At 38.6% G+C, this 27,210-nt stretch overlaps 1 protein-coding gene across 4 annotated transcripts in view; it reads right to left on the bottom strand.

Annotated features, from left to right (window-relative positions):
- SLIT3 (slit guidance ligand 3) overlaps positions 1 to 27,210 on the bottom strand; it is a 547,888-nt gene that overhangs the window by 243,885 nt on the left and 276,793 nt on the right. For all 4 annotated transcript variants that reach the window (XM_064458932.1, XM_064458933.1, XM_064458934.1 and 1 more), the window contains one exon: positions 18,964 to 19,035. In XM_064458932.1, coding sequence (XP_064315002.1) covers positions 18,964 to 19,035 — 72 coding nt within the window. The remainder of the gene's footprint in view (positions 1 to 18,963; positions 19,036 to 27,210) is intronic.

The following is a 27,210-nucleotide window of genomic DNA, read 5'->3' as shown; positions in this document are numbered from 1 at the left end:
CTTATCCACAGCGCAGGACAGAAACGTTCTGGATACATACGACATTACTGCTGCCCCGAGGACACCACCAAGGGTCTTCCCAGGGGCTGCCCACGCACCCAGCTCCTGCCAGCGGGAGCCCAGGCAGCTCATGGCTGCGCAGAGCTGCTCAGGAGAAGGGGCTAAAGATGCCCACATGCACTGCCGGGATACAGGGCGGGATGTAGCAAAGCAAGGTGGTCATTTAACAGGGCTGCTTAGCAAAAATCATATTAATTCTGCTGTTTCATTGTTTGTACAGTTTTATTATTAATAATTTACTAATTCAGCTTTGAGAAGAAAACTAGGGCTCTTAGGCCTTTAAGAGGCCTAGACTTTTTCAGCAAACATGAAAATGACACGACGAGATAGAGATTGTGGCAGAGAGTAAATGCAGTAGACCTCGGCAATTAAGCGAAGGTAAGCTGCCCAAGGGCCAGACGCCAGAAGCACTTCTTTTACACAGTTAGGGAGATGACAGCGCAGAACGGAATCTTGACATTGGATCTCCAGACATCTGTCCCCTTTGAAATCACATATTACATTTGATTAATTCTACCACCACAGTCATACAATGACTTGAGATATGTTTTCTAGCTCTTAAGACAAAAATTATGAGGAAATAATACCAAAACAGTAAATGTTGTGAGTAACGTCACAGCAGAGTGTCAGTCTTGTAACACGGCTGGTAAATTTGGACAATCCAGTAAAGATTCTTGTGTTTTCGTGACTTCTTTTTTTATTAGAAAATTAATACCTTGTGAATACCCAATTAACATCTTGCACTTATGAACTGTAGTATCTTAGTATAACATACCATTAATTTTTCAGTCAGATCCTGGTTTATCACACTTTTTTTTTTTTAATAAAAAAGATCCAACCAAAAATAGCCAGTTAATGCTAGTGAGGGAAGAACAGTTTGGGATATCCAAGGGCCCCATTTTGGTTTGGGGGATTATTTTTTTAAACACGGTTGTATTCAGTTCCTCAGCATCCAAGAAATGCTAAAATAGTAACTAAAACCCACAGTCACTGGTGCATAGTTAACGAACATGGTGTATTTCAAGATGCTGCCATAGTTTTAAATCACTCTGACACAGGTTCCCAATACTGATCATGCTCAGTACAGGCTCAGAAGCTCTGCTACAGGGTTCCAAAGAGCAGGCCATTTCATCTTTAATACAACTGTGGGCTCTGATTTTAGGATAAGTGGCACTTCAGAGAATGAAAGGTGTGTGCGGGGAGTGCTTCCAGGTCTTTTGTTTGGTTTTACCCATTTTTCTTATACTGATCTGTCAACAGCAACTTGCCTTTGGGACATGAAGTTTAAATTATTCTAATAACTCCCACTGTAAAATTGGCCACTGAAAAATAACCAATGAAAAGGAAGTGTTTTCAATTACTTTAAGACAAGGAGTCGTTTGACTTAGCTACAGCTTTCTCTTGTTCACTGCCTACCAGTCTGGGCATTATCAACATCAGAGATTTTGTTTTTAACACACAAATGCTCCTAAATGGCTGAGGTCCACAGGCAGCTCCAAATTCTGGCTCCTCACTCTGATTATATGTTCTCTGCTTTGCAGGTATGTGATTTCTCAGGCCTACTGAAAAGGAGCAGCAGACCCATGTACATCATGTAACTATGCTCTTAATGCTGTTGCCCTTTTACTGATACAAAACAAGGCCAAAAATGGATAGTATAAAACCACTTAAAATTTGTCCTGCAGTCATTGCTTCAATGCATGTGCAACATCATCTTTTTTTTAAGAGTCTTTATATTTGTCATTTCTTACCATCACATCTCATTTTGTAAGTCAGACCTGCAATTGACTTGTAATCACTACTAGATAAGCATACAGGTGAGTTTAGATGAGTCTGTGCTAAGGGTGGGAGAGAGACCTCAGAAGTCATTGTCTTTAAAAGCTTCTGAGCTTTTAAGACATTTACATCAAACTTTGTTCTCACTACTCAAGGCAATTAATTCAAGTTCCACATCTGAATTCCCACTGGAATTACTTCTTATGGTTACAGTTCTGACTATACTCATAGCCCAAATTTGCTTGTTCTTCTATGTGATTTCAAAGAAATAAGTTAACAAAACATGTGCTTTGGATTTCTGCATTACCCGCTTACACTACAAAAACTTTGATGAAAGGGTGAGTTCTTGCTGTGTGCTTTTATATATTTATTAATTTGTACTATGTTCATAAAAATAGTACTGAGTTTTCTACGCATTTGAGTGTGCTTATATACCTAACTTATGTAGTTACATAAGTACATTTGATTACTCATATAGTGTATGTAAATATGTAAGTACTTATTATATAGGTAAGCAAATAACATTCCTGTTACTCTAAGACAACTGGTAAAGGGTTCAAATAAGCACTATAATCTGCCTTTTTGTTACTGTTACAAAGAGGGGTATCCTTGGCAAACACTGGGTGTGTAAAAAAGAAACCAGGATTTCCAAACTAGGGAAGATCCTTCAGTGAAAAAGCAGTGACTGTCTGAGAGTGGCTCCAGGACCAGAGGGTGCTGGGCCACTGCCTTACCCAGGAGCTAGGAGACGAGTGATATGAAAGCACCTTTGTTACAGAGACCCTGAAACTTCAGGAAATCGTTTCTATAGGGAAGGGGATAAGCTATAAGCAATTTGGCTTTCAGCTGGAAATCTGACTGGAGCCTGCTCTGAGCCATGCACCATGCATACTTAGTTTTAACTGCTGAACTTTCACTAAATGGCCCTCTCCAAAATCACAATCTTTTGTTCCATAGATGTTCCATAGATGTGACATCCATAGATGTCATGTCCTGCGTGCTATATGGTGAGGTCCATGGGGGAGGAAACCTCCTTTTGTGTGGATTCAGAGCCTCATGCAACAGTCCTGAGCAGGCCAGCCTAAAGCTGACTTCTCATTATCAGTATTGCCAAAGTCCACTCAGAGACATGAAATGTTTGTTAGGCAGTTAAAACCCATCCGTATTCCTCCAGTAGTTACCCAGATACAAGCTAATAACCTCATGGCGTATTTCAAAATGAAAACGTCACACAAACTGTGCCTCTGTGACTTGTGTATTCTCTGCCATCCACTCTTTTGCCCAAGTCTACACCATTCCTGGAGCACTTGCAAAACTCACCTACGCTGTCAATGAAACTCCTGCACACAACAAATGAAAGCCCAAAACACTTAACAGGGCATCTACAGAACAAGAAGGGTTAGGAAAGAATAACTAGTTTCTAGACAGAAAAAAAAAAAACCCCAAATCTTAAAGAAAAGTCAATCAAAAGAAAAGCCAGAAAAGATGGTAGGAAAGGAAAGCAAATAAAAGAGCTGACGTATTAAACGAGAACCAAAAATAATGTTGCTCTTGGTCATCTTGGGACCCAGTAATTACATCAATTTTGAAATACTTCGAAAAGCGCTATGAAAATACACTGCAAACTGGATGACAGCTGACAAGAAAAGCCATTTTGTTCTATTGTTTTCAAGCCAGCCAAATTCATGTCATCTGTGAAATGTTTATCACCCAGGGTAAGGACAGCAATCCATCCTGCAGATCTATGTTTGCATGCATTTTGAAACAAATGTTCCTATTTGAACACCCATATGAACCATAAGCGTCCAATATGTTTGGATCACTATACTCAGTTTTTGTTAGCAGTTCTTTAACTTTCTGAACAATGTTTTACCAAATCAATGTGGCACTGCTATACACCCTGCAGAACAGGGCACAGAGTGTGGGTGACAACTCATCACCATATTCACCAGGGAGTATGTCTTTCCACCTACATGAAACCATAGTTCTATTTCTTTTAATTCATAAAAGCAAATGACATCCATCTATTTTTGGCATTTATGAGATTGCTGTATTATTTGAGTCCCCCACCCTTTAATATATTTATTCATCCACCCTGTAGAGGCACAGCTGTCAGCAGAATAAGGAGGTTTTACAAAATTTCAGGAACTGATTGCAACACTTCCAGTTCCACTAACCCACATAATTTCTAAATTAAAATATGCTTCCCTGGCCTCAGGACGTGTAAAGTACCAACCTAAATCATGGAACAGGGACAGTTTATACCAAAAGTGCTGACCACCACTCTCTGCAATGGATAGTTATTGATAATGTTGCTATTGTCACAAAGTAAATTTATAAAGATATAGGTAAAACATGTATAGCAGCACTAATGTTTTACTGAATCGCAGTACTTGAAAGTAAAATTACCATCAAAAACCCTATTGGTACCTGATATCATCACATAAGCTTAGTTCTTGGGTAGAATTTAAAAGCAGCCTAACAGAAGTCTTTCAGCTTTCGTTCTGGATCACTACTCGCTTGGAGAGATTAACTGCTGGACAAGGCATAACTTGACCTCGGATCTGAGACTTCACACTTTAGAAATCTCAGTACCAAGGGACAATCATAACCTCCAAGACAACACGTACTGCAAAAACAGGATGACAGGGCACCTCCAAAGGGCTTTATTCCATCTTGCAGGAAGCTTGAGAAAGGTAACTTAAAAGTCTGTAGTTATCTATTAATGTAGGACTTTTAATGAACAGAAATATGAAAGAATTTTTCCATTTAAAACTGGTAAGAAGAGCATCATGAAATAACTGCATCCCTAATTTAAAAAGAAAAAAATAGATATAGATAGAAGATGGCTTATTACTAGAAATATGGTTGGTATTATTAACTAATTTTTATACCTTATATCTAACATCAACAGGAAATATTGCAGATACAGGTACAGAATTTACTACTAATTATAAACTTCAATAGTTATCTCCACAAATTGCTGAGTTTTTAATTTTTAAATAAAATATTTCATTTTGAAATTAGTATCATCAATCCTCAGGTCATCTTAGACATCATGATTTCTTAAATACAAATGGTTACATGTCTAAACTGGTCATTCACATTTACTTACTAGCCACTGAATAATGATTCTACCAGCCTTACAAATTAAAGCCATTAGCAAAAATTCTTAAAAGTTAACTTAATCCACATGACTTTGAAACTTTCTTGTTAGGTGGTATTTTTTTATTATTATTTTCTCCTGACAGTAGTCCATAAATATATTCATAGCAGAGACAGCTGAGCTGCTTCCTCTGCCAGGATTGTCACAACAAAAAGGCAGTCATGTGCAAGAAAACATTTACTCCCTAGTACAATTAGGCAGCAAGTTTGGATCAAAAGAGCATACCAGTTACCTTACCCGACCTTTTAAGCAAAATCTCAAATATCTAATTCATACTGAAATGTGACAGCACTTAAATAAAATGGCCAGAGAAAAGCCCTGCCCCACAGTTTTCTTTCTTGCAACCCAAGCAACAAATCTTTTGTAGTAGGTAAAGAGGATACCTGCAAACTGGCTTCACAGTACATTTCTCCCATCCTTCTCAGTCATTCTCCTGAGAGTGCTGTTTGCCTAACTTATTGACAAGAGCTTGCTGCTCATCCCCCCCCCGAGCCTGAACATTAACCCTTAATTATGTTTTCCAGCTGCTCTGCAAGAAGCGAGAGCATCACATCTTTGAAAAGCAATGTGAGCTCAAGGCAGAGAGCTAAAAACCAAACAAAACCCCCACAAAAACAGTTCAGATAACTACGAGCCCCCTTATTCAGTGAATCATTCCAGGCAAACCTCTTGATCTCCTTGCAGCAGTCATCTTCCTTATAAGACTTGTTTTAAAACCAGGACCTAATCAATAGCTGATGCTGCGTATGACCTGAGCTTAAGCATATAAATTAAATACAAAATAAAGCAGGTCCAAGGGTGAATCTCACACACAGGGCTACTGAGGGGTCACAAAAAAAGTAGAAGGAAGAAATAAATTAATAAAAAAATCAACCTCATTTCTAAAGCTAAGTTTCACACCAGAAACATCAATTTCCCACCACACGTCATGACAAGCAATTTTTAATGTGTATGAAAAAGAATAATGTTTCGCTGCACTGACTAGACTGGATGTGGTGACTTGCAAGTTGCGCACCTGGAAACTCAGGAAGAACTGCTTACAGGGATCTTAATACAAACCATTTGCCTTAAGAAATCTTGTGCACCACATCACAGTTTTATATAGCCCATTAGCTTATCTGTTTAAATGAGCTGAATTCTGAGGTTTGGTGGGGTTTTTTGGGGGGAAAGCACAATTCGACATGCCAATATGAACTATCATGACTCCCTTATAAGCAACTTCTGATTGGCAGGATACTGAGGCAGATTCACATAGGGAAATAATCTTGATCATTCTTGAAAGCCTCATGTTCCTTCAAAAGAACAAGTAAGAAATCCTAATTTTCCTTAGTAAAAGAAGAGAAAGGAAGACTTATTCTAAGTGTGAGAATGACACCTTGGACAAGCTGTGTATGCATGTTATCACAGCACTACTGTACTACTGTTCAATGATTTGGAAAAACAACTCCAAAAAGAGCTTTTAAAAAAACCACAAAAGACCAGAGCAGAGGTTACTTCCACATGAAGACAGAATTCTCTCATTTGTTTCTTTGACATTTATGGGACTACCAAAGGGTAAACAAAAGCAAAGTTAGATCCCACAGGCTTTTCGTAGAAAAAAAAAGTGGAGGAAAATGATACTCGGTAGCAGAAATCGGTTGCACAAATGAGACCATCCCTTTCCAATGCTGCCATCTCGCATTCACCCTATATCATCTGGTCTTAAACAAAAAGATTTTTATTCTTGCCTACCTCAAAGCTATTTTACTAAAGCCATTCTCTGATTTACACCTAGACAATCAACTTTACACTATTTCTATTAATATCATAACAGATATTTGAAAGCCTGAGGATTCCCTCTGTACTTCACTTAGAGTTAGATCTTTATTTTAGATTGGAAGAAAACACTGCAGATGCAAGCACAAACATTATTTTTTAAAATAAAAGAAAATGAGAATCCTCCACAAGATCTTCTTAATATCCATGTAGGATTTACATGATCTGAGCTTCTTTGGAGAAAATTTTCAAATGATGCAGCAATTCAGCTGTTTAAAAGGACTGTATAACATCCCTTGCTGTATAAACACAGGGAACATATGTTCATATAAAACCAATTTAAGATGAAAAAACTGTAAAATACAATTATACCATTACAGTTTAATTCTTTTTTCCTCCAAAAGCATTTTCCTTTCAAGACACAAGAATTTTGTATTGAACTGAATTGCAGGTGGCTTCGTTTTCCTACGGCCACTTTGTCTCATGGAGCCACGCAACTGCAAGACAGCGAAGCCATATTACAGACTGAATCACTGAATGAGAAACATAATCATTCCCTTCTGTGCTCTAAATGTGGCAAGCAACTACATAGGCTTTGTCGTCATCATCATTTAAAATACCCGGTTCTGCTCTCTCACCGAAAGCTGTAGCTGAGTTGAAGACTGACAATAGCCAAGTAGCAGCCTTGCTGAGGTGGGGTCAAGAAGAGGGGACATCCATCTTATTTTGTGGTCAAGAGCGAGCGGTGCAGGAAATCTAGTCTCCCAATCCATTACTGAAATTAATTTTTGAGCCTAAGTCATTGCCTTCTGGAGAAAACAAGAATCCATTTACTTACCTGGTATGCACCAGTGTTTTCATCACTTTTTTTTTTAAATGAAGTTAGATTAAAAATAATAATTGTGTTATCCAGAAAAAGTGATGCAGTATTAGTTAAGAACTGAGGAAGTTCTATTCACCTTAAAAGGTACAAGAAATCCAGAAACACTTTTGCCTATTTACAAAATGAAATATCAAAACTTAATCCCAGTGAAATGGTAAAACAACTTGAGACTCCAGAGGCCCACAGTATCTCTGCCTTGAAAGCTGAAAAGCACATTGGCTCTTCAAAACTGATTCTGAGCAGCAGGTCGGCACTCCCTGCAGATCCCTTCACTGTAGGCAAGATCTCCATTTTGCACAGAGCTAGTCCTGCCACGCAAGTCCCACGGCAAAGTGTGGCATTGCCACGGAATGAGCAGGAGCTGCCCGACTCCTGCTCTCGTGCCAGAAGTCTCTTTTTCTCTCTAGCTAAAAGACATGTGTTGCATGACTGAAGAGCTGAGCTGGAACACAGGGGGAGAGGAGAAAAGAAAAGTAAAGGAAAAAAAGAAAAAAAAAAAAAGACAACTCAAGCTATGGTTTTAACTTTGTCCAGCTGGAAAGGTCAAGAGGAGAAGGCAAACTTTATTCTGCTGGTGGACAGTATTTACAACCCCCATTTATTCATGGAGTCTGCACTAAAGTGATATTGCTATGCTGTTTTGGCTAGAGACTGCATAAGCTGACCCCTCCGTGCCCAGCAGAGCACCGGAATAATTCCATACAAAAGGTTTGCATTAAATGTAATGAAGCAAATGACAAAATCAATAAACCTGGAATGGTGTGGCTATCATAAAAATGATGTAAATTCAGAGTTCACAGTGGTTATGAAGCTATTTAGAATTATAATTAAAACCAGTACTATTTATTTTTCAGAATAAAAGCTCCTTTTGACAATCATAGATGAATGCTATAGGAAATTTTCAACAAATGTATTCAAAATTAAGGTATGACACAAAGACAGCATAAATTATCCAAAGATAAACTGTAGGCATAGGTTAGCCTAAAAATGTACAAAATAATGAAAATTTTTTCATACTTTTTCAACTGATGTCACATCCCATTTTAATCAAGTTCTATATCAAAAGGACAGTAAGAATACCACATAGCCTGTTTTTAAATAATGGTATTTTCTGGAGTTTGTTTCTGTCAAAGAGACTTTTGTAAGACTATTAAAACAGAAAAGGGCCAAATCTGCTATTCATTATTCTCCACACAAAAGCGGTGCTGCAGTATGGGTGCTGCATCAAAATTTATCTATGCTTTACTAGGATAAAAGAATAATGAGCCTAGAAAGCACCAAGAAGAGATCAGCAAAATAAGTAAGCAGATAAGTAATCCCTGGAAACATCAATAGCTGCCCTGACTTTTTGTAGCAGGTTTCAAACCCCAGATAATGGATCCCATTCAAACTTAGGGGTGAAGTTTTCTTTTGTCAAGCTCTACACTTGGAACTTGTGGTCTCATTTAAAAATTTATACTGATGTCACATTTAGGCAAGTGAATTATATACAACTTACAACTTACATCTCTAGATTCCTGAAACTGTTTTTTAAACTATTTTCTACCTAATCAAACAGAAAATTCACTATAAATTTTAAAAGTGACCTTCAAGCTTGGGGTTCTCACACCCAAATACTGAACTTTTTCAGTCTCCTGTGGCAAACTGTTCACATCTCTGTGTCAGATGTGCTGTTTTCCTGACGGGAATGACACGTCCATGTCACTCTTCAAAACCCCCACTGATCACCAACTTACAGAGCTGCATTGCTGATGGCTATAGAAGAAGCCCTCTTAGGCAGGAGAAGGCAATAAATTATGCAAAACAGACAGCAAAGGAAGATCAGACCAGAATTGGAAGTAGATGGAAAGGATGACTTAGGCCTATGTGGTACACTTTGTCTTTCTTGTCATCAGCGATAGGATTTTACTTTAAGAACAAGGAAAGTGCAGCCTTTAAATGGTGCTTGAAATCCATTTCCAGAAAAGGAAAAAACAATTGGTATTTATGCTTGTCTTATGCCTACAGGAAATATTTAGAAATCTATGGTTTGCCCCAAAAGTGATATTGAAAACAATATATACTGCAGTAGATATACTGAACACAGAAATTGGGTAAATCAAAATTATGTATAACCTTATTACCAAGGTAGTCAGCTCTGATTTGCATCAGAAAAATGAAAATTATAAAAATATTAAATGCCACCATATTAAATGCCACCAAACATACATCTTCCCACTACTAAGTACTGCTGCCTTATGTACTTCTATTTTATAGGTAGAGCACACTTAAGAGATATTTCAGCTTTTATTTACCTGACATTTTACTCCAGGGAAAGCAAACTTTACAGTGAGGAAATCTGTTTCTTAGGAGTGATGGTTTGGCTTTTAATGAGTTGTCAGTGACAGATCCCTTGTGGCTAGTTGAGCCCACAACTACGGCCATCCATGAAACAAATACTTCCCAAAATACAACTGGACAGGAGAACAGAGCAGACATCCACTCTACTTAATGCAGATGTTTTCATTAAAAAAAAAAAAAAAAAAAGAAAAAAGAATCAGCAGTGCATTTTCAATCTGTGAAATCCATCTCAAGTGAAGTACAAGTGGCAGTTTAGCACATTCAACAGATTTAAGATCATTCTGTGCTGGTTAGTCCACCTGGTGTTTCATTTATTAGCGAGGGACATGGGAAAGGGGATTATATAAACCAAAATGTATTTAAAAAATGCAAGTATAGTCTAATCACACTACCAAATATGACATATATTTAAATACTTGCTGAAATGGTTCTGGAGTTGTCCAGTATTTATCACGTGTGTTGCAGAATTTGCAGGTTATTAGTCTGCATATGTTTCTGCCATTGCTCCCTGATGCATCTGGGACCATCCTAAAGTGTTCAGGAATAAAGCAAGGAAGCAGCATTCCCTTTAGCAGCTCTTCTCGGAAAATACAGGAATATCCTGCAGTTTGGGTCCAAACCCTGCACTTCACCATGTGAAGAGTTGACATAACAGCACTGCAGAGCATTTGCAAAAATATGCTATCAAGACTGACATTAGCTCACTAGCTAGCAAGAGTACTGCTGAACCGGCAGCTTTTAGCATCAGAGGACAATGCAAAAATCCCACAAAACTTTCTTCCCAAGAAGATAATTTTTAGTAACGACTACTCCTTATGATGTTAAAAGACATATATGCAGAGGTTTCAGGCTTGTAATGACACTTGAAAAACACAATATTTCTTGACAATCACAATAAACTGGTAGAGAGCGCAGCTATTCAGAAGGCACTGCCTATGTGTACCATATTCTAGAAAAATGCAGAATTAAGTCCTTATTCAAGACACTTTGCTCACCCTCAGCCATGCTGCATAAGGCTCTTGTGTGAGGGAAGGGACACAGTGGAAGCCTTCCCTATAGGCAGGGCATGCACCCTTGTGCCCAAGATGCTGCTCTTCCACGTACCATCAGGAAGTACAGATGGTGTGTGCGTTGCCTACCCTTTTCGCTGCACCACAAATAACAGGAAAAAAGGTTATGCCTATTTACTGTAGGCAGAGAAGAAACTGAATAAAAGGATGCAGTTTCTAAATTAAAATTAACGTTTAAATCTTTACATTCCTAACAGGTTTACTCTTGGCTATGGCTGCAGCAGCTATGATGCTCCTGATGGAAACAGACAGGGTAAGCAGTAAGGCACTTTCACCTGGGGGCTAACGAAAATGCAATTCCTACCTACGCTTTCCTGCCTGCCAGAAGTCAGGCTGCACAGCATTTATGTTTTCTTGCCTTTTATTCTGATTTTACCATAAGATAGACAAAAGAAGTTATTTAGAACAATCAGGGTAGGTAGATTCTAAAGGTTAGTGATTCAGAACCGAATAAACTAGAAGACAGAAAAGCAAAGGGATGATATATGCCAAACTGTCCTCAGACAGTATAGCCAGCAGCAGTTCCTCAAGCAAAACTGTGACACACAGCCCGTCAGACCATGCAAAAGTGGGCCTTGACTCTCAAAAGGCAATGCAAGCAACCAACTTATGTGTCACTTGGCGTGCTGGCCCTTTGCATGAGGCCAGCTGAAGATGTAAAGAAATAACCATTAGTGTATCACAAAATGTCCACTGCTAAGACACAGACTTTCTGCTTGGTTGGTTTTGCATATTTCACCTTAAATGCATTCTGCATTGTGTAGGGAACATGCATGTGCATTTCAATCAATCATATCTTCTTAATGAGTTAATTGTGAAATATATGCTTTTTGCATGTATTATAAGGGGTAGAACAGATGGCAAGAGCTCAAACTAATATATTCATAAAATTAACTTAAGCTGCAGGTGATGGTTCTCCATAGAAGGTGGTAAGTTGGTAACGTGTTATTTTAATGTTGTAATAATGCTGCATTACAACAGAATTTCAAGGAAAGCAAATGTCATGGCTACAGAGATCCCTCTTGAATGCATTATGGTCACTATCACAATGAATACCAATTACAGGAGATAGAAAGGAATACACTGTTGGAATACATTGAGTGCAGTGTGAATTTATGGACAAGCAGAAGGAAAATTATTTACACATTTTTAAGGTTGAAGTAATATGATCTTTTCACCCCTTAAAGAGTGCAAAAGGCTTGTCTCTAATGAGTATTTTCAAATAGCTGACTGTTTCATTACCTCTGACCTGTTTTGCCAGCTCTGAAAACACTCAAAAATACCAGCTGAGATCAAAGCAACGTGAAATCTGTTCCATAAGAGAAATTTATCCTTTCTTTAAATTTTCATGTATTTGTATTTAAAATATACTTGCCTTTCATGCACATCGTCAAATACAGACACATATTGCTCGGTGTATTGAAAGACACATAAGCAAATACACAAGCCAACATGTGATAATCGATTCTCCTCTAGCCATTTTATTGCTTTTATTTGAGGCCAACCACTGACTGCAGTAGAGTTATTCCAGATTTTACACCAAATGAGTGGAAAATCTGGCCAACTGTTTATCTTTCTCCTTTTGTTTTATTTTACTGCAAAGTGCAATAGTAACACTGAATACTGTACACAAATGTCAAGAAACTAAGGTCAGGTATTTCAGAGGGCTTCAGATAACAGCTTCCCTTGAGAACCCAGACTAAAGGAGTTTTCTAGTGTAACATTTCATTAAGATATACTGCATATTTATGTACAGCAAATAATTCACAATCACTTTCCTTCTGCTAGTGAAATGGCTACACACAAATCAATCATTATTTCCTTGGGTTTATTCATTATTTTAACTTGACAGGTATGTTTAATTATTGCTATTCTATGGCTGAATGGCAAAAATTATAAATATGCTCAGCAGTGCTGGTTGTGATGGATAAAAAATGACACAGGGACATATTTATATTTTGTGTAGGTGAATGAAAAATACCTCTCAGTGCAAAGAGCAAGTTCAGCTTTTTCCAAAACCTGAATTTGCAATCTAGATGTTTAATTTTTGTAAAAGTCACATGGATCAATGCTAATAGTAGATGCATGCAGAAAAAGTAAGAGTATCTTCCAGGAAAAGCCATTTAACAAATAAGAAACTGAAACTAATAGTCACAAAAATATTTTACAGTACTTGCACAGCTTTGATTTTTTAAATTGCATAGGTAATGTAACCATTAGGAAAATAAATGTGTACTGACTTACAGAAGTGGTAAATGTTACACATGTGCTGATGTATTTCTGCATTTTTAACAAAAATCTAAATGCTTAATTTCTTCCTCCAAAGGAACGTTTTAGGGCTATAAAGAAGGATATTACCCACCATTTCCTAAGTGGCCCCAGGATGCAAGGAAAGCAGCTTGCAGGTCTAGTAATATGAGCTATTATCCTATGTGCGGCTGAGAAATATTTAGACAGAAATGCAATAAGCCTGTATTATCATGACAGATGAACCTGTTAGCTTGTGTTTTTCTGAATCCCAATGCTATGAAATTTTATCTTATAGTCAAAGCCTACAAAAGGAAAAAGACAGAAGCTGAATAAGCACAGAACTGAGTTCCAGTGAATCAAGAACAAGAAATGGCAGCAACCCCTTACAGAAAAAGCAGTAACTGTAATTTCACATGCCTCTAGCTCTGTGTGGTATTCAACTGGGTGTCTACACTGTCAGGTTGGTTCCCCCTCTGCTCTGCTGATCTGTCATTATCTCCATACATCCGCCCTGCATCGTATTCATGTTTTCCTTTCAGTGAATCAGTTAGTTTCCTTGTCTGGAAGATGTTGATGTGAAAGAGAGTACCATGTACAACAGAGATTGAACCCTACAGATAGTATGGACTCAGGCCAGTTCCTACCACCCAGCCCTGCCACCAGAACTTGCTCCTTGATGTGGGTCATGGAGGCTCCATTGACCTAGACACTGACACCACGTCTGTGCACTCTGTACATATGCAAGATGTACATTTGCATGCCCACTTCTTACAGAAGTAGCTTTTCCTTCAGTCTGAAAGGTGCAAGATAGGAATGGGTGGAAAAGGTGTAAAGGCTTAGGGAAACACACAACCAGAATCTTACCATTTTAGTCTCATGCAGATCTCTGCTTGCTGGTAAGGCTCAGGCTATTGATTTTCCTTACTGCAATGCTGCATAACAAACGAATAAACTTCTCAAGAGTTGGCAAAAGGACACAGGGCAGCAACTTGCCAGGAAGAGTAATTCTTTGAAATCTGTCTTGTGCATTTCTTATGGCGGAATGAACCCTGCAATGCAAGTCCTGATATCATCATGCCTCCAAGAATCACATTCCTACAATGCTTTGTGATCCTCATGCAGCTCAATTGGTTATGTTCAGCTTCACGGTCCTGAAGAGAGCACAGTGGCAGGAAGAGCTGGGAGCATACTGCCAATAACCACAAGCGACATCTTAAAAGAATGGTTGCTGCCATTACAGGACCTTTATTTGAGTCAACCTCTGCATATTGCCATTCTGGGAATCTGGCTGCCCTCAATAAGGTGAGCTGGAGCAGGCTAATTCAAGAGAAACTACAGGAATTCCTCACCAGAGAAACACTCATCTGAATCCCAGGATATAACACAAACAGGGTAAACGTGCAGAAATCCAAGAAGCGGCTCTATATATTTTTATGATGGAAGGCTACAGCAGACAGTGCTGAGTTAGCCCAAAGCTCAACAAGACCCAAATCAACATACTTTAGTTCTTGAAACAAATGTGCTTACCTGGGGCTAGATTCCTGCAAGAAACATTTCCTGTTCTCTAAGTAATAAGTAACAGAAATTGAGTACAGGTGTGCACTGCAATCTGGCCCTCTCTTGCCCTTGCTTGTTCAACTCTTTTAGGACTACTGAGCAGCATTTATTCATCTATCCCACAATATGTACAAAGTGTCAGTTTACCCCAAATTCCCATATTAGTTCACTATTGGTAATGGACATTATGTGCTCATGAAATTTTCTAAAAGCTGTATAATTATTTTTATATTTTAACCAGAAATAGTCTTACTAATTCTTTGTGTGCAGAGTCTTCCTTTGATTTTATAGTTAAAGGGCAGAAAACATTTCATATGAAAATAATTCACACAACAATATTTCCCCCACTTGGTTGTTTTAAAGGCTCATCTTTCCAGCCTCTGCTTTGGCTTTGTCTCATGCAAAAAACACTGGCCTCCCTGACATTTAAAAGCTCTTCTTTAGCACAGTCCTTATGCGAGCCCATTCTCCTGGGCTCTGCTAAGAGAATGGGAAAAGACAGAAAGCTTTTTACCATTCAAAAAGAAAGGCATGGTGAAAAATATCCTGAAACACTGCCTTCTGTTACACTTCTTTTTTCCTTTCCTATCATCTTAACTTTTTTTTTTAAATTACCAAAATCATATCGGTACCAAGCCAGTTCTGCAGTCCTGCTGCTAGACGGACAACACTAAAGACTCTCATCGCTTAGCACATGCAGCAGCACCTCTTCCCTTAAAATCAGGGTGTTTTTTGACACCAGTATGCTCCATCTGGACACAGCCTGCCACTTTGTGTTGCTTACTGCTGTGGCCATGCTGAGATAGGGTAGTTCTCACAGGGTTTCCAAATGGAACCCACTGTAATTGTATTAAGCCTTTAGGCTGCATATTTCAGAGCCTGTATCCGAAAGGAATTCATGCCCCGGCTTAGTCTATTTCATCAACTTCTCTGCATTTTTTTCCTGAGGGAAGCCTTCCAAACTGCTCTTAAAGACAGCATCATTCTGGGGACTTTCATGTGGTCCATCACTTGCTGTGTCCCTATTATAATTTCTAGAGAGTTATTATTTTTGTCATGATATTTGGATGCTTTATGTACAAACTGGAAGAATTTGAGGCCATGTGAAATGTCAAGCCATGAAAACAGAGACAATATTGTGCCAGCCTTTCTCCATATGAATCTTAAAGATAAATTGGAAAGGGTTAGGGGGTGCAGGAGAACACGCAACTATTTCCTATGTCTAAAACTCTCCAAGATCCCTCAAAACTGTGCTTTATAAGGTAGAAGAACTCTGAGATAGTACAATAAATCTGCAAAGTGATAACCATAGAAATGGCCAACCCTGCTGCTATCGCATTAGTGCATATATGTCAGAGAGTCACCAAGCGATTAGCAGTGCAGGTGTTTGAACAGCTGAATGGCACTGAAAGGCAAAGACTCATTCTCCTCCTCTTGGTGCTTGAACACTTGCACTCATTGGCATGGTCATTTCTGTGACTCAGAAGGGAGCAATCTGGCTGCCAAATCTAGACTGAGAATGGGAATTGGCATGGTTAAGCTTACTGCTTAAAGCTTTAGGAGCTTTAAATATTAACTTGGTTCAACTTGCATCATACCCTTACTGTTACTGCTGCAGAAATTTTGATGTGTTTCCAGCAGCAAGTTGGCTCAAGGTTTTGCTACATTTTCTCAACAACTCATAGGCCACTGGTCTGTGTCTGGAAGCAGCAGTCATCTGATCTAATGAACCACCCAGGCTACACAATTCATCCATTCCTTAGCAACAAAAATTACTATAGATCTGAGTGAAAAGTCTGCTTCTCCTGCTATTTATCTAAATAATTAGTACTTGTATTCTACTCCTTCGTACTAGACAACAATCTATTAGACTACTGTACTTTGTGCTCATGCTGAGCCCGAGGTTGGCCTAGATGACCTCCAGAGGTCGCTTCCAACCAGAATTATGATTCTGTGATAACTTCAGTATTCCTAAAAGACAGAAACAGTGGCTACAGGGGAACACTTCTGATACTGTCTTTTACAGCAAAACTATAGATACTGCCTATCTTGACAGTCACAAATTTTTGTTAAAGCTTTAGATCCCAGCATTTATAGAGTTCCTCTCAGCACTCCAGCCATCCATCCCTTGCCATCAGCTCATGTAAAGGTGAGACCCTGGTTCCTTCTGCACTGAGATTAGATGCAGAAATCAAAGAACACCTGTGATTTTTCTGACAGCTTGTGAAATCAACTCTGAATGCAAACATTGCTATTTTAAATGAAGTTAGACAACTAATAGTGAATTATAGCTGGGGAAGTTAGATTTTCTGAAACAAAACACCACCTAGTGTTCCTCTAGATTACACAATGTAAGTAAAGCTCATGCTAACATGACAAAAAATCCACATTTCTGTCTAAAATCCACAAATTTCTTCCCACTATAAACTACATTCTCCAGTATTTTCCTGCACCTTAAAGACTAGACCTGTTCACACAGGTCCTCTGATGCTCCTCCACTGAAGAGAAGGCTTAGATTACTTTAAATGGCTCCTCAAGGTGTGTTTTCTCAAGCGGACATTCAGGTAAAAAAGCCTTCACACCTGAAAAGCTAAAGACACTGTTGAATATACATGAAGTAAGTAACAAACCATTGAAAAAAACACAAGCTTGGTATGCTGAATGCCTACAGAAACAGCTGTAAATGTTACATTACGTGAAAGTCTTCACACTCTGTCTATCCTAAAGTCTCCAAAGGAACCTTGCACAGTGCTCAGAGACAGAACAGGGAACACCTCACAGAGTTGCTCCTGTACCTGTTTTCCATTTGGGGGGAAGTCTTGCTTTGGTCTTTTGGAATACTGTCTCCCTTGCACAAACTCCAGTGATGTGATATTCCCTGCAATACAGCATCACAGAGGAAGTAAAAGAATTGTGCTTTGCCCTTGGATGCAGATGTGGTCATACTCTCACTCATGTTGACTGCCCTTAACAGTTTCCATGCTGCCTATGGAAGAAAACAAATGTGCCGTCTGGATGCCAAAGTGGTTGCTCATTGGGGCAAGAAATGAAAACAGAGCACAGGTGTGTTGCAAGACTGCTCATAGAAAAGTGCTTCTTTTTAGATTTCCTTCAGCTGATTCTTCTACTAAATAAACAAATAAAATCCACACTGTTTACACTATGCTTACAACGTTTAACAGGTTGGAGTATCAGATTTCAGCTACTGGTGTGGTAACACAGTGCTAATACTAATGGCTCTGAAATAGTTCTGAGAGTGGCTGCAAGTTTTCTCAGGAAATCCGGACTCTCTAGAAACTTGCTGGTTGTTATTTCCTTTTTCAATTCACCGTGTGTTGACTCTAATGATGCCAAATGTGCATTAGTGTGTGGGTGCACACAAAAATGCATTTCTGGTGCGTAACATGTAAGAGCCTTAGCAGCTCTGGAAATATAGAGCTGAAAATCTTTATTTACACATATTTCAGCCTGTATGTTATAGAAAATGGCTAGGACAGACTAGCTTTGTTAGCGCAAACAGCAAAACCCCTTTTTCTCTCCTTAACGGCTTTTAAAAATTATTTTAATTTTCAATACAAACTGTCAAAACATGCACAGTTAATTTCCCACTTTTTTTTTTTTTTCATTTTCTGATATTTGTGTTCAACTACTGTGCCTGTGTACCACATTTTGCCGTATTTACTTCCCAACGAAGTGGTGGGACAGAAAATTTAATCTAAGTGAAATATTTCAGTTTCACCCCCAAATTCTCCCACTTCTTTTCCCATGTATATCTTGCTTCAGGGCTTGGACCATGATTTCACTGGATGTTGCAGGATAATACTGTAAGGAGGGGTAAAGCCTTTAAGTATATTTTTTTCTTTGCTCAAAACTTCCCCAGGTGTGTTGCACAGTGTACATGCCGACCAAAGTAGCACATGAGGCCCTTGACGATATCCTGCTCCACCCAGCAGGGTCCACAGCTCTCTTGCTCCACCCAGCAGGGTCCACAGCTCTCTTTTGTGTTGCACAGAGCTAACCACATGGTACTCAAACAAATCATAACAGCCAGATGTAACCAAGTGAGAATGTTTTCCCCCACAATTATTAATGAAGTTGTCACTTACAAGTTCTTCACATCAATGATTCCTCGAAAGGCCTTTCTAGGGATTCCTTTTATCTGGTTTTCACTCAGGTCTCTGAATAAGGGGAGAGAAAAAAAATACACTGTATTAACAGAGAACACATTTCTCAAATTTACATGAGATAATGGAATATAAACATGCTTGGAAAAGTAGGCGTTTCTGGATTTGTTACACCACACGATGTTTTCAGGTTTCTCTATCTCCTCTAGAGGTCTGTGGCATGAGCTGAAATTAAAACCACCAGAATTTGTGATACAAATGACAGAACTTCCAGAAATCATCACTCAAATGTGGTCATGACTGGCACAATGCCAGGATTTACTAGAGTACCTGCAGCCAATTTTATGCCTTGAAATTGCAACCCTGTAGTGTAAATGTAATTTTCTGACCATGCTCCTGTTTGTTTACTGACCGCAAAAATACCTGGCTACCCCTGCTCAGATTACAGCCCCTTATTTGAAATTAATATTCAGGAAACACATGACAAACATTCTCTTCTAAGTTTTGTAAATTTGTCTTGATCCACTGCATTAAAAAAACCAGCTGCACCATGTATCATTGGGAATGACAGAAATTTTAACCTTGTTTAAAAAAAACCAAAACCAACAGCAATTCAAAATGTCTTTCTAGTACTTAAAATATTACAAAATGTTTCAGTTTAAATCATTACATCTGCATTGTGAGTGCAGGTAGAGCAACGAGCACTGCAGGTTAAAGTTTTCTGTAACACAACCTGCTTTCAGTTGCTTTTTCCTTTGAGGCACTACAAATATTTCAACTGGAATTTTCCAAGTTCACAACCCCCTACCAGCACCAACAGAGGCAGGAAGGAGGGCATCAGGAACGGGAGGGAAACAGATACAAAATCAGAAAGTTGTAATGTTTTCAGGCTAAGGAAAAGCAGCCTTCACAATTATTTCTTTGCTGGTGCCCTGTTAGCAGGGAAAAGAGGGAGAGATTTCATTCCAGTTTAGGGTGTTAAGGGGGTGGGGGGGAAGAGGGAAGTCTAGGAAAATGAAAGGAAGGCAGAACACTGGGAAAGAAAACTGAAAGAAATAAGCAAATGGAGGGAATAGGAAGCACAGGGATGGCTGGAGAAAAGGACGAAGAAAGGTGATACCACAGCACAGGATGCTACACAGTGCATCATTCGGTGTGACTGTGTCCCTATGCTACACAAGCCCAAGACTTTGCCCCATTTTCAGAAAGAAATCCTGACTTTCTAATGATTATTAAGACTGAATGGCAGTCATCTGTACTCACCACCAAATACTCTTTTCTGTAAGTACATTTTGTGTTGCAGCAAGCTTCCTTTCTAGTCTCCACCAAATTGGCTTTATCAAATGAGAGGCCAGAAATCAGAGCCTGTCACAAAAGCCCACAGTGACATTGTGGGTCAAGACATGTCACGCAGGGCTTTCTTCTGCTTTCCATCAGACAGATAGAAAAAAAAAGGGGACTATGTCCTTGTCATGAGACTAATTCAATTTATACCAGTCATGCAGTCTACACCAAATTCTCAAAGTAGCCACAATTGTCCATTCAGACTATCACAAACAAAAATGTGCTGCTGGATACAAGTCTCTTTTTCAAGCCAGATTAAAATTCTTTGTGACCTTCACAATTTGTTTAACACTGATCCACACTCTGACCCTTCTTTCACCTCCCCTTTCTTTTGCCAGCAACAAAATATTGGTTCTTTAAAGACAGACCTTCAACCCAGACAAATGATCAGGCAAACCGAACAGAGAATAGTTGAAAGTAAAGTGTATTTCAGACCTATAAGAAGGAAGTCTTATGCTGAAGACCGATTTCCTGACAGGGAGTCACTTTGGTGTGACAATGGGGCACAGCAGAGCTACAGCCAATGGTAGAGTGTGACAAAACATCTTAGGAAGGCAAAAATTAGTAAGATCTGAAAGCAAGAGACACACAAAGTAGAACAAAAAGGGCTTGACAAAGTAGAATTGTGTGATCAAATAAAACCACACTAAATCCACCAACACCTCAAGTTGCATTTGTCCAGCATTTTATCGTGCACAATTTCAAATCAGGTTTAAAAACAAATTAGGTTTTCAAGTATTTTTTTTCAAATATTATTGTGCTCTAAAAGGACTAATTTACATTTTTGCTTTCTGCTTTATCTTTAGCTCAGCTCTCTCTTGCAGTCAGGCAAAACCAGAGGACTGTAGGAAAATTCATCCATTTTCTATGACAGTCTTCTTGTAAATGGTATTAATTTTGTTTTCCTTTTAGGCACTCTCCTCTAGCGAACAATACTGCCTCTCTAAACCTCCAGGACTGTGGACTGATTTCATAAGTATCTCCAGTGGTCTGAAGATCTGACTGCCTGCATGGCATTAGTGACGCAGCATGGAAGGAAATTCACAACTGCATGCTTCATTTTCTGTAACTGCCTTCTGACAATTATAATTGTCCCTTTTAAGACAGTTAGGGACAGTGTTATTCTCTCCTTCCTAACACTGTGCCAAACTTTTTTTGAACATCTTTCATAAGCAAGCAAACACCGACCAGGCTCAGCCTGGGCACTTCACAAAATTTGCTCTGAGGGAGCAGAGGCTGTAACAAGCAGCTTGTCTACACAGCTTAAAGTTTCAGCTTTTCATTCCCTACTTCTCATAGGAGACATAAAGGGAACTGTCACTGACAGTATGTAAAATAAATATTAGTTATTAACAGTAACTGCAGAAAACCAGATAAACTAATCTGAGGCCAAAAAAACCCAAAACAAACCCATAGAAAAACAGACAGACAAAAAAGAATTATGGTATTCAAGAAAAAATAAGCAACTAATCTGAAGAAAAATAAATGATGATTACTAATACATTTCCTAGTTCTTAGACAGAGGTTTCAAGCCATCAAGCCATCTACTTCTGTAATGGAAGACGAGTCCAATGTCTAGATGTGTGATGGATCCTAAGGAGGAAATCTGAAAAATTTCCAAAAATCCTCACCCTAAAAGACAATGTTTGAGAGCTGACCAAAAGCACTTGACCTAATGACAAACTAAAATGTGCTAGTACATCAGCAGCACCCTCCTTCACAAAGGTTCTTCTGTACAGAAAGCAGCAAGCCCAACAACAACAGAAACATATTCATTTGCAGTCTGATGAAAGAGACATATTGAGCTAAACAAATGTTTTTGGATTAAATTATTCTTATTATTATTTTCATAAATACAGACAAAAGTTTTATGCAGTTCAGCCTGCCACACAGATTTCAAGAGTTCAAATGGCACAGAGATTCTGCAGCCAGACACAGCCTCAGTAATGTGTAGTCCGTTTTTGGAAGTGTCCCCCTGCGTCCTTCATACAGGGGTCCTGTCCGATGGAAACACACTTGGAAAGGCCTCAGCAGCAAATCACAGAGGAACTGCCTTAGGTGAAAGGCTCAGCAGGCAATGGTACTGGACACCTTTGACCAACAGCTTCCACAGCCAGCAGCATGCAGTGAATGTCCCTAAGGAAACAGCACTCTCATTTCAGAGATAGGGAAACAGAGCCACAGGGATATTGAAGAACTTTGACTTAAGTTTGCATAGATCAGAGACGTAGGAGCTAACAAAATGCAGCAGCTGTGGCTCACATGCCCTCACAGCACAGCAGACCACATGTTAGTCTAGCCCAGACTCAAACAAGAGTTGGCACAAGTCAATAGATTTTTTTTAGTTTTTATTTTAATTTAACTAAAATGCTTTGGACATAGATTAACTCCTGCTGCAAGTCTAATATTGTTTTCTTGATCTTCAAATGTGAATTGCAAGAGCCTTACTGATAAAAGGATTGGGAAGGAAGAAAACCCACCCAAAGCTGCTGACGTTTTCTAAGTGTCTCTGTAGTCTTTGCTACAATGCTGGGTTTTAGCTTCCTGCTTTAATACTGGTTATTGCTTCCTAAGTGAAACTTCAACTGTCTAACATAGCAATAAAATACATTTAGACTTTTTTTTTAATTTGCCAGTGACAGAAGATAAATCGGTTAATTGGAACACAGACCCTATGAACATTCATAAAATAAGAGTTTTCACATGAACTACAGATCTAAAACATTAAAACAACCACTTTAATGCAACTTGCAGTTACGGTGGTACTGAAAATAAGATGTACTATATGAAAACAAAAAAATCTAAATTGATAGCATGATGCTTAGGTTGCCTCCTTTTTCAAAAAAAAAAAAAAACAAAACCACAACCACCCAGAAAACCAACCCTTTGAGCATTTACCAGTTATTTTCCAGATCTTTTTTGGCATACAGATTCTAAAATTTAAAAAGACTTAGAAATCCTGAAAAGTAGCTTGATTAAGAAGTATTTATTGTGGTTGAACACTTCTCTCTTATTATTTCTCCCACTCAAATGGGCTAAATGAAAGTTCACCATTCAGTGTTATCCAATAGAGAACTAGACTTGCTTTAATGTCTAAAAAGTTTAATGCAAAGTCTTAGAGAACTAGTCATCAAGAGCAACTGATTCATAGCCAAACATGTATCTTTCCCAGTATGTTATTGTATGTTGATCCCATAATAAAACAGTAAACTCATAGACTTAACTGTTAACACATGGAACCAACGTTCAGCTAAAATGAGGGAAAAATCCAGAATAATTAACCTGATTCCTTCAAGTACCTTCTAGCTTATCCACAATTAAATTGCTTCTTGGAATAAGAAAGGAGAGCTCACACTCATCTGTCTTTGTAGCAGCTGATACAAAACCATACGACAAACACTGGTTGATTCAACTGTATAGGGGGCTTGAGAGTGCAAAATAAGCAATTGTTTCCCATCATCTCTTCCTGACACAACAATATTGTAAAGATTATGTTGTTTATTTTTATTTTGCAAAGCAAGCACTGGAAAGGTATGAATGTTGATTTTAAGAATGTGTCAGCTGCCACCAGTGCTAAGAACTTTGCCCACAAGATTCACTTCAGCTACAGAATGTGCAGCTGAGAAAAATGAGAATTCGTCAATCCATGTTGGTACCTTCTTTACATTCTTTTTCCAAATAGAATTTCTGGGTTAAAAACATTTCAGTCTTATGCATTTACCAAAAAAAAAACCCAAACAAAAACCCACCAAAAAATAAAACCTTGAGGTTTTGTGCCTGAAAGTCTAGTGACTGTTCTTCAACCCAACATTTCTTTACAACTGGACTAAAACCAGGCTGAACTACTCTGCAAATGGTCACATACTTAATACAACCTGGTCACTGCAATTTGTTTCATTAGAATGAGTTTTAATTTGTACAGCATGTTACACATAAACTCTATCCTACAACATTTTACTGAATTAAGTAACATAATTAAGGAGTTAGAGAGTAACAGAGGGGGAAAAATTAAGAGAGGAAAATCCAAAGAGAATAGGTATCTCCAAGTAAAACACGATAAAAGATAAGCAAGTCAGTGAAGTGGGGAATGACACAAGTCAGCTTTATCATAGAGCAAGAGCTGGAAGGAAGAGAACTTCTACAGACAGTGAAGAGAGAGGGGAGTGCCACTAATGTTTACAAATGGAAGAATCTGCAAGACAAAATGGAGTAACATGCAAAGAGAGAGAAAGACGAAATCCATGATGAAAAAAAGACGTTTGCTGAATTATAACTGTAACAATTCCAGCACAGAATACTAATATTCACAGTGTCTTTTAACTAAAGGCTTGACAATCCCAGGGAAGCTGTGCTGTTTCCCAGTTTCTACTGCAATCCACAAAAACTTGCAATGCCTCAAACCCTTCTTAACCTCAAGCATGGCATAACCAGGATCATAAAACCAACAGCAGGACATCTGCAGCACAGATTCCCTTCTAATTGCTACAGTATCTTCTTGCCCATCAATACAATGTCCCTTCAAAAGAGTGTGTGATATTAGTTAATCTGGTCATATTCTCTGATGCAGCTCCAGCTGCTTACTCTCAGGAAGCAGTGCAGGATGCAGAACCATCTCCTTTGCACTAAGCGTGCACCTGAAAGGCTGCTGTGCCTTAGAACTGTGTTAAGAAGACTGAGCCAAGATAGTGATCACCGTGCTTGAGGTAGGAAAGAAATGGATCTGAATTACTTCTGTGGTAAATATATCTGGACGTGTAAGTGTCAGTATGCACAAGCTCAAGGATGCAGATGTCGAAATCGGATCAAAACAGACTCTGTAAATATATTCAGCCACATTTTTTAAAATGTCTTTGTATGACACTAAGCTGGCCTTTCATTTACAGCAAAGAACAGATTTTTTTCCTACCCTGCCAAAATTGCGTGACAGTTTTCTGATGGTTAAAACTAATATTTAACATTTTCAACAGCTAAATACTATTCTTATCTAGGAGCTATTGTCCTAGTAATTTCCAAAACTGTTCAATATTAGAGTTCTTCCTGTTCTACAGATGGATTAATAACTGACTTGGCTGTTGAGGACAATTCGGTAACTTTGAGCCTTGCAAATATGCAAGATAAATTCATGATATTTATCATCTTCCAGGTGGGAAAACCATTGACCGAATCAGCTCACTCCAACAGTAACAAGAACAAGCTGTGGCAAATCTGACACTCACATCAGCACCTCTATACTCAGGACGGGCCTTATGTACTCAGTGAAGCAATGGCTTCTCTCCTTCTGTGCGTTCAGTGTAAAAGACGGTATTTACCATAAAGTAGAAGTTGTAGCTCTCTGTCTAAAAGGAAAAAATGGATAAGCCTTGTTGCCAATGGGCTACAAGGCAAGAGCTTAAGAACAACAGTACTGTATAGCATTTACTCTGCAGAAACTTGGCCTCACTGGCTGATTTTCTAAAAGGAAAAAAAATTCTTCCTGCTACTACTGCAATAAACGTATAGATGCTGACAGCATCTGAGTTCTGCAAAACAAGAGCAGGCCCTACAGATGTTTTGTACCCTGAACAATGCAAGATGATTGTGTTTTTGCAAAATATAATACAACTGGCTCTCAACTCATGCTCTGACAGGCCATTGAGAAACTCTCTCTAGTTTAGTTCCGTTTGTTTTAAGAGAGGGAATTTAGCTCAAAAATTCCAGTTAAACCAGTCCTCACTGCTTTCACACAGTCACACACTACTACACAAGTTCTACTGCCAAATTTCCAGGTGATAAACACCACATTTTCTTTGTTGATCTGGTTCGACTGTGAGGTGATAGATGCTAACTCTATACTTTAACATTCACTCAAAGCTTCACGTAGTCTAATTAACCCAAGTCACATACACATACTCTCATTTGAAGAACAAGACACTGAACAGAGGCTGAGCTTAAAGACTGGGGAAGGGTGTTCGCTAAGCAATCAAAGAGGAAAAAGATCCCAGCAGTAGATAATTATTTTAGCATCATCTTCTGCCTTCTCCAAGGCCAAATTAAAAACCACCTGTTAATAAGGGCCCCTCAAGAGATCCGACCTGCATGGACTTTGACAGATTCAAGACTTCTGTCCTGACAAAACTATAGGGCTCACTCAGTACATGGTGAAGTCTTTCTAAATGTTTAAAAGAACAGGGGATACACATTTGTGCAGGCTTCATACGAGGTTTTAAAAAAATTTTTAGTCACTTAAAAAAAAAACCCCTCCCACTCTGTTTCACTAAATTAGACACAGTGCTACATTTGGCTGTCAATGCACCCAACACAAAACCAGAAAAAAATTACATCTACCAGAATATCTCTTACAAGGTTAGTAAATATTTTTATATTATTTTAAATGAACTGTAAAAATAATCTATGTGTCAATGCCCAACTAAAGGCTACATTTGTCTTTATGACTTTTACAGTTCTTCCTCCTTCCTCCTGCCATTTCTAAAATGCTGAGCAAATGCCGATCAGACAGCATTTAGGAGACTCTTATTTCAAAACTACCCATCTTAAGAGAGATTAGAATTTTCATTTTAGAAAGCAGCATCTGTTTTGTCTTTTGGAACATATGCAAAAAAATTAAATTTTACCTCAATGTCTTTACGCTAACTTCAGACATGTCCAGGGGCAGGAATTGGAAAGTAACTGACAGTGGACTCAGAGGAAACATTTGAAGAGATGCGCCCCTCTGGAAAAATGATAAAGCTTCCGAATAATAAATGACAATAAGGCTTCTTTATTAGTAGTATTTCATGTAGGTCCTCAGTGCTTTACAAAACTGTAACTATAATTAATCCTTCCTTTTTACAGAGGCGACAATGAGACACAATGGGAGGCAGAATGTGACTAGAGCAAGGTACTCCA

Source organism: Phalacrocorax carbo, chromosome 8 (genome assembly GCF_963921805.1).
Source record: "Phalacrocorax carbo chromosome 8, bPhaCar2.1, whole genome shotgun sequence".
NCBI classification, from domain to species: domain Eukaryota; kingdom Metazoa; phylum Chordata; class Aves; order Suliformes; family Phalacrocoracidae; genus Phalacrocorax; species Phalacrocorax carbo.
The sequence above is the reverse complement of the archived record's forward strand: the minus strand, read 5'-3'. Positions and strand labels throughout refer to the sequence as shown.